The sequence below is a fragment of the Rhinolophus sinicus genome, linkage group LG06 (genome assembly GCF_036562045.2).
Source record: "Rhinolophus sinicus isolate RSC01 linkage group LG06, ASM3656204v1, whole genome shotgun sequence".
NCBI classification, from domain to species: domain Eukaryota; kingdom Metazoa; phylum Chordata; class Mammalia; order Chiroptera; family Rhinolophidae; genus Rhinolophus; species Rhinolophus sinicus.
The window spans coordinates 32,448,407-32,457,165 of NC_133756.1; the positions used below are offsets into that span (position 1 = coordinate 32,448,407).

General features: G+C 42.8%; 1 protein-coding gene across 3 annotated transcripts in view; it reads left to right on the plus strand.

Annotated features, from left to right (window-relative positions):
* Positions 1–6,773, plus strand: part of AK4 (adenylate kinase 4) — a 73,790-nt gene extending 67,017 nt beyond the window's left edge. For all 3 annotated transcript variants that reach the window (XM_019731731.2, XM_019731718.2, XM_019731739.2), the window contains 2 exons: positions 407–525; positions 1,645–6,773. In XM_019731731.2, coding sequence (XP_019587290.1) covers positions 407–525; positions 1,645–1,759 — 234 coding nt within the window. In that variant the 3' untranslated portion in view covers positions 1,760–6,773. The remainder of the gene's footprint in view (positions 1–406; positions 526–1,644) is intronic.
* The last annotated feature ends 1,986 nt before the right edge of the window (positions 6,774–8,759 follow it).

Genomic DNA, 8,759 nt, shown 5'->3' on the forward strand with positions numbered 1-8,759 from the left:
GTTGGTTCTTTGAGACATTTTGTTTTCTATATGAAGAACTCAGGCTTCAGTTTTAGAAATATGCCGAGGGCCAGAGTGACATCGTTTAAAGGTTGCTTGTTGGGGGAGGCTGCATTGGGACTGAAGCTGTGTGTTGAAGGTATCATTGATTAATAGCACTGGAGCATGTTTGGAAAGGCGCGAGAAGTTCATAAAGGTTTAATGTCTGTTCATGTGAAATGAGGTGAATATGCTGTGAAGAGTGCTATGTTTTTTTCAAGTACCTTCACCATCACCATTGTTACCCAGGCCTAACTCATTGTGTGGTAGGAATCAAAGGTGAACACGTGCTTTTGCACAGGAACGTTTTTACCTGTGGAGTGGCCCAACGGTTGCCCGTATTAACTGGTTTCTCTGGTATTTGTAGGGGATTGATGATGTCACGGGTGAACCATTAGTCCAGCAGGAGGATGATAAACCTGAAGCAGTTGCCGCCAGGCTACGACAGTACAAGGATGTGGCAAAGCCAGTCATCGAACTATACAAGTGAGTGTGTGTCAGCGTTTTCATGGCAGCTGGCCCACAAGCAAGGTGTGGAGACTCATGGGCAGGGCCTTGGGCTGACGTAGGGTAGGTAGTGTTTCTGTCAGCCAGATAAGCCCCAAAGGCCCAGCACAGCCCCAGAGGTCAGATGAAATGCTCCAGTTGTTTGTAGGGGATAAGACCCCATACTTTCATGCTAAAACCTTATAAGCTCTGAGACCTGATTGTCTCTGTCTGTTTGGTAGTAAATTGCACCTAGACTTACTTTCATTTTGCTTTTTAAGTGGCCGAAATAATTGTTTACATTTTGACATTTTCCCACATGTCTTATTTGGATAGTATATTAGAAGGGACTTTTTGGCCTACATGTGTCTAGGAGTTTAACAAAAGCTAGCACTGTAAGCTGCAGATTGCAAATTCAGATGGCTGGGAAGGGCCAGGTAGGTGTTGCAAATGACCACTTCTGCTGCTCCTGTCAATTATCAACACAGGGCAGTCAGGCACAATATGACCAGTGAGCTCTGTTTTTCAAGAGAAGCAGAAATCTGGCTCTCTGTGCAGGAAAAAAAAAAAAAAAAAAATCCCAATTTTTATATTGGCAACAAATTAAAAAACTTTTAGCAGCATGCAAGCCAAACCAAACCCACATGCAGACGGCACTCAGGACAGCAGTTTGCAGCCTCTGCTATGATCCACTTGCTGACCTGTAGCCCCCAAATAGTTGAGCAAGCCTTTCAATCAGAGGTTCCTAATCAGATTATTATGATTCATCCGTATTTCATGATCATGGCAAGTCATAAAGGTTTTACAGCACCAAATTTTGTCAATGATTGGATTTTCAAGTGTGTAGTGAGGCAGATTTGTGATTGTCCCCAAAGAGTGATGTCGAAGAAAAGGTGGCATCATGACAAGTTTGCCAGAATTGCAAAAGCTATGATTTATTTAGCTGTCCCCAGTGGGGCGGCGGGGGTGTTAATACATTTGAAGGGACTGTTTGGCACGTAGCGTTGTGTAATAGAGACCATGAGATCATGCTTGCATTATACCCAGGATCTTTATCCACCCTGATATTATGTTAAAAGGAAATCTAAAATGCCTTTTGTGTTGGACTCTGTTTTTCAGGAGCCGAGGAGTGCTCCACCAATTTTCTGGAACGGAGACTAACAAAATCTGGCCTTATGTTTACACGCTTTTCTCGAACAAGATCACACCTATTCAGTCCAAAGAAGCATACTGAGCCCGCCCAGTGGAAGAACTAGGAAGATGTGGTCATTCTTTCAATTGTATGTGTAGTATTGGTGCTGTGCCCAATTAGAAGCTAGCAGAGCTAGTTTGCAACATCTTTTCTAGTTTAAATGATGAACTGATATGAAAACTAATGAGTAGAAAGAGTTGATGAAGAGGCTCTTCTCTGCCTTTCAAAAGAAGGGTTACCTACACACGTTTAAGATGTCTCTGCACCTGTCTCAAGCCCTTCACAAGAAAGCAAGTACAGGCTGGACTTCAGCGGTGTCTAACCCCAGCTCTAGCTGATTTTTGACAGTCCTGTTGTTGCCATAGTAGCCTTTTTACAGTGATGGTGGTGGTCTCTGGTTCTCTCCATTCCCTAAAGGCTGTTGAACCATAGCCCCAGCAGGCCTGAGAATGCCAAGGGCTGTCGCCTGGGCTTTGTCCCATGTTCTCTGGGATGTGTCCCCTTGGTGACAACGGGATTGAAGCCAGTTGCTCTCAGTGGTCGCTTCTTTGACTTGGACTATGTCCACAATTCACTTTTCCTGTTTGCAGTGACACCTTTTCTGCAAACACATTCCATAGACTTTCCTTTTCAGACATCCTGGATTGAACAGACTTGGCTTCTGCTATTTTTATTAAACTGTATTTTTTGACATCTGTTTTCTCTCTTCCTAGGCTAGTAAGTGATATGGATAGTTACTGTTTTCATCCCTCTGAAATGCCTTTCTAAGAGCTGAGAGCTAGAGGACGATGTTAAATCACTTCACGCACCAGGAACTGACCTATGCAGAGCGTCTACGTAAAGTGCCGGTCAGACTCTCATGGGTGGACACTGCTCCTTTCTTTTATTGTGGAAAAATAAAATTCTCAGAGTCTTTGGGAAATCCTCCAAAAAAAGAAGGAATGTTCACCTACAGAAGTGTTAAAAGATAATATCTTATGTATAGGTTTAATAAGACCATAGGGAATTACTGGACTAAAAGAATAGTGTAGCTTTTTATTCAAGACAGAAAAACTGTATTTTGAAAGTGCTGCTAAATGTTGATGCTGAGAGTGTGTTTCTCCTGTGACTGACCCAAGCATATTATAAATAGCTGGTGAAGGCCATGGAGCCTGGGAGGTTGAGGAAACATGTTGCACTAGCTGTGCCTGGACTAAGTACGACAGCTTTACAATTATGAGAAAACAAAATCTTCCTTTATTTTTTCCCTATTCCAAAGATTCTTTCTATAGGGTGGCCATTAAGTCTAGAAATATGGATAATACTATTTTGTCCCTTTGTAATGTAATATCAATAAACCATTTATTAAGGATTTGCTTGGTTTCCAGACTTGGCGGCCACCTTGTATAATTCTTGCTCTCCTCTGGGAAGGACAATGAAATCTATTCCTGTTGCCTTAAAAATGAATACCCCTCTTCATGCATCATGATTATCCCCAGGGAGAGTCCTTTACTATTCCTGGGAGTGACTTCAGTGTCGTCATTGCCTTTGGAGTTTTGGGGAGAGGTTATAGGAAGTGGAAAATGGTCTGATCCGTGGTTCCATACTCTATTCTTCCAGCCTTTTCTCTCCCTTCCAGCAAAATAGACAGTTATAGCAGCATCAGGTCACTCGGTATGTCTCAACCACGTTTGCTGTTTCTGAGATGGCCCAGCACAGAGAGCCTTTCCTAGGTGACACCAATAAAAGACCTTTTCTGTGGTCTTTGAAAGATGATGCTTGTTTCATGCTCAGTGGCCTAAAAAAATCGATTTCTGATTTTTTTCAACAAACCAATGTGTCCCTCAATGATTTTGTAAAAAATTCAAGTTTTCTTGAAAATATTTTGACAAACGTAAAATTCAAGGGACAGCTCTTCTTGGTTTTCTTTCTACTGCCACACGCATAGGTCCTTCATTCTTACACGGAAAGAGTAGTTTGGATGGTCTCTAAGATCCCTACCTGTCCTCACAATCTGTGATTGCAACCAGCTCTGAATTCATTTTGCTTTCCATTCTCCTGACAGGCTTCCTACTTTCTTAGAACTTGAAAACGTGGCTGTGTTAATACCCTTTCACACTAAGGCAAACACAAAAGAGGTACCCTTTATCAAAGGCCTACTGAGTGATATGTGCAGTTTCAGGACCTTGGCAAACATCTCATTTCATCTTTCAAGCATCCCAATGAGCTAGGTACGATTCCATTTGTATAAAGAAGCAAGGCCAGGTCAGAGATGGGCAGTGTCCTCCCCACGCTCCTGCTGTCAGTAAACCACACCCAGGTTTTCCTGACTGCAGCCTGAGCTCGCTCCTGAATGTTAGTTAACCTGCTGTGTCCTGTCCCACGCAACCCAGGGCGTGGGCCTGTGTACTTTTGCTTGTATTTATGAGTGGCCTCTCATTAAAACAGCAGAGTTCCCTAGGGTGACATTCAGCTGTGAATAAGACTGTTTGTTTTGCTTTGCGCCCCCCCCCCCCCCCGTGCTTAAGCAAAGGAAGCTGCTAGTGGAAAGTCTGAGCACTTGATACTCCTCTGTAACTACTTGTTTATAAATAAAATGAAAGGCTGTCAAAGTAGGCTGGTGTAGGGTCCAGGCTAATCTGTGGAGGAGGTGAGCTCATGTTCCTCACCTACCCTTTGGGGTCTGTGTTCTTGTGCCCCTCCAGGGACCTTTACCCTTGAGCCACACTCCACCATGGTGCTCGCACATCGGTCTGGGCTCCTGGGAGCTAGCCAGATACTACTCACTTTTTTTGCCTGAGATCAGAACAAATCAGTCCCTTGCTCCCACTCCCAATCCAGGCCCTGATAATAAACTCATCCTTCCTAGGTCCTAGCAGGTGAATTCTCAATGTGATTGAGCATCTAACACAGGATAACCCTTGACTTTCTACCATCGTCCTGTATTATATTACACATTAACGTGATATTCTGAATGCCACATTCACACCTTTGCCCACCATCTGACGTGGTGGCATTGCTTGTCATGCACAATCCTGGCAAAACCAGAGGAGATTGGCTTCCTGTCTTCTCCTTCCCCAGGGTCACTCCCCGTCACCCTCTGGCAGCCCAGCTCAGATGAGTTCCAGCTTCACTCAGAGTGTGCCCCTCTCTTTGGTAGGGAAGGGAAAAGGTAAGAAGAGCCATGGGTGAGAGGTGCTTCCCTGGCTTTTCCTGCCTCTTAAAATGCTGTTGAGACGTGATAATGTTAGATAGAAAGATGCCCGTGCAAACCCATAAATAGGGTTTAAGTTCAATATTTGACTTTCGCTGTTTGTCTAAACAGTTTACCAGCCTGCTGGTGGGGGGGTGTCTTTGCTCAAATCATAAAGATTACAAATTTCCAAATGTGTTACAGTAAATGCATTCTTCCTAGTTACTGTTTATTGGAACTTCATGCTAAGCTCGTTACCTGCATTGTGTAAATCTTCCACAATTACTCTAGGTAATAAGTATTCAATTATCTTGCCGCCTTGTATTTAAACACTGAAATAACCCTGTTCACGTGAACTTGTGTTTTCATGTACCCATAGGGATGAATCAGGAAATTCAACAGGGCATTTTTGGTTCCTTTCTTTAGTTTGACTCTCCCTTCTCATTAACAGGTAAAACCATATATTTGCTCCCACCTGGAATCTGCTTTTGGCGCTCTCATGCTGAGACAGGAAATGGGCACTCAGTGGGTTCTAGTGGTAGGTGCACACTGTATATCTAGAAGGCATATGTCTCATCTGTACTCTGCTGGGTGACAGGAGCTCGGGAGGCAGCCGTATCTACCTGATGAATTTCATTTATTATCTTTCATTTAACAGACAGTATGTTTTCTCACTACAGTTAATTATGCCAGAGAGACAATTCATAAGGCAGTCATGTTCACGGTATGAATTGCTTTCTCTCCATTCCCCTCCATTTTTAGTAACTCCCTTGTCTATTTGATGTGTCAGAAGAAGAACCCAGGAATGGATACTTCTTTTAGCATGGGAATGTGGCCTGGTCATGGGGTCAGTTATCATCCCTTTCCGTTTATAACTGACCCAGTCTGTTTTCCAGACGACAACTGTGCAAGACCCAGATGGCGGGAAATCATGAAGCCATATTTCAACTATGAAGAAAAATCTGCTTCCTGCATCTGTTGAGACGTAGTATAATTACAATTGTTTAGAAATGCCATACCTTATCTTTCTTTTAACAAATTGCACAATTCTTGCCAAAATAAATGCCATTATCTGTATGCTTCAGGGAAGTCCCCAATTTGATTAGTGTGTGTATAAGAAAAAGAGATGGAGATGGTGAAACATTTCCAAAAGGGAGAAAGCTCTTGTATGGCATGGCTATTCCTTCCTTCCCTGGTGATAACCAGGCTATTTCAGGAAGTACAGTGTCGAAAGACAAGATTTCCTGTTGAAAACTTGGCAAAGGAACCGTACACCTAGATGCTCCCTGGGGTTAGTGTGTGTCTAACTCCATTTCATTAAACTTTTCTTTTCTTCACTTGAACACTTTGGCCACAGAGTCAAAAATGTACTAAACAAAAACTGATTTGTATTTAATTTAGAGAAAAGGGAAGAAAAACGAAAATTCAGTCTTCATGTAAGCTCCAGGGTGTCAGGGCTGCGAGGGCTTGTCTAGTTTTATGAGAATTTGTACTACTGATTTTTATATATTCTTGTTTTTGAGATGAACAGCTAGCTCTCTGGGGGAATTGTTGAGTTACAATGGCATTTCACTGTGATTCCTCTCAAGCTCAAATCAATTTTCTAACCTAATGACAACTTGTCTCTTTGGTTTACTGTCCTGTGAAATGTCAGCTCGACTTGCCCAGAAGTTGTGTGTTTACGATGAGTCAGTGCTTTTTTTCAGTGTGAAAGTCCGTCAGCTCTCTTGATTTGGGTGTATGTGCTTATTAATTCAAAGTATCTAAACCTAAACTGTAAATGCTCTCCTAACTGTTAACTGTGTTATTGATGATTTTGATTATCTTGCTTGACGATTATTCATACTTTTTAATTTGATAGAAATAAAGTTTTTTTCCTGCTCATCACTAGTGAATTCATTTACCATTTGTACAGCTTTTTCCACTTGACAATATACATCTGCACAGATATTCTTATTTGTGCCACTCTGCAACCACCGACAGCGTTATCTCCAATTTCCAGACGAGGAAAATAGGGCACGTGGTGTTGCCTGGATAAGGTGACAGTTGGTGGCAGAGCAAGATCCTGAACCCAAGAGTTAGGATCCCCAGCCTCATTTTCTTCTACACCATGTTGTCTCACTTTGTGTACCCTGAAGCAGCTTATTTGTTCAGCACTTTATTCTGCACATATTTTCATGGACAGTCTTTATTTGTGAAACAATTGGATCATGTGAGCAGGTCACATACTACAGATTAGGAGACTGGATCAGAGTATGTGATTCTAAATTCAGAGCATCCAGGACTACTCAGCAGAAGCAGAAACCCAGCAAGCCACGAAGGAAACACAGCCTCTGCAGGAGAGGCCCCTTGTGATAAGGAGCGGAGCAAATGCTCTGGCTTCTCCCAGTGTCACACTCTCCAGTCTCCTATGTGGGCTTCCCATTGGCTGAATCCAGCCAGAAGCCAGCTGACAGTAGAGCCTGAGAAACATGTTCTACAGGTTTCTGTGCCCATCGAAAGGTGAGCTGGGTACGATGGCAATGTGGTAAATTATATTAAAGTTCAAGCCTTTTAGGAGGATTTTACATCTCTGCCCCATTGGCTTCATGCTGGGTCATATGATTTGCTTTAGCCAATGGAATGTGAGAAGAAATGAAGTCTGCCACTTCTGAGCATTAAGCCTTAGGAGCCAGAGTATGGGACCAATCTCTCCCGCTGTAATGAGGCTGGTCTCATGGGGCTTTTCTTTCAACCTGGATCCTAAAGTGAAGACGTGGAGCAGGGATGTAGCCAATCCACGATGGATGAGTAGCGTGCATGAAAAAAAAAAAACTTTTATAAGCCACTGAGATTTGGCTGAGTTGGGTACCACAGTATAATTTAGCCCAAGCTGCCTGATAGAAATGGGCCTAGTATATATCCTGCCATCCAGTTATAATTTTGATTCTTTTATCAAGCACTATTAGATAGAAAGCTGGGGATAGAAAGATGAGTAAGACTGGTTTTTGCCCTTCATTTCCTCACAGTCTCCTGGAGCGGATGGACAGGTGATTACATAACTGGTGGAATTAATAACTGGATTGTACTTGAGATAACCTACAGGGAGTGACTCTTGTCTGACCAAGTAGAGAACAAGGAAGAGCTAATAGTTGAGTGATACAAAGAAAAGGGAACCCAAGCAGAGGGCATGGTATGTGTGTGCCAGGTGGAGGCCAGAGCGGTGTAAGGCAGGACTGGGAGATAAGATAGAGTTGTATGGACGTGGTCTTAACTGTATTCACAGTAGACAGTACAGGCTGCCAGAAAGTGAGTCACAGATTTGCCCGATGTAATTGTACTACAGGTCTGGATTAAGATATGGTAGAGGTCAGCATGAAGGGATGGTTGGAACAGGAGTGAAAACGAATTAAATCCTTCCAGGGGAGAAGTCAGGAACAAAGTGAGCAAAATGAGGGTGTGAGGCAGTAGGAAGCAGCAGGGCCTGGGAGGACGTGGAGCGCATGGCTTTTCCTAAACGGGGAGTCCCGGCTCAGCCCGGGACGACTATTACAACCTTAGGAGTGCTGCCCAGGCATTCTGTTTGTGAAGAGAATCCAGAAATCCGTTCTCGTGTGAAATCTTAAGTTTAAATATTTGCCATTTAAATTTTGATAAAATGTTGCACAGGCCAAAGAGCATATCTGTTTAAGCGAATTTGGGATTTCTGGATTAGAGACATAGGAGGTAGGAATGAAGATCTTCATGGCTAGATAGTTATCTATGAAGTAAAGAGGTAGGATATATAAGAGCAGAAGGGTATGAAGGGAGGTTTTTTTTAACTTTAAAGACAATAAAAATGCATAATTATATAGAATTCTGCTTTATCAGAGAATACCACCTATTCATATA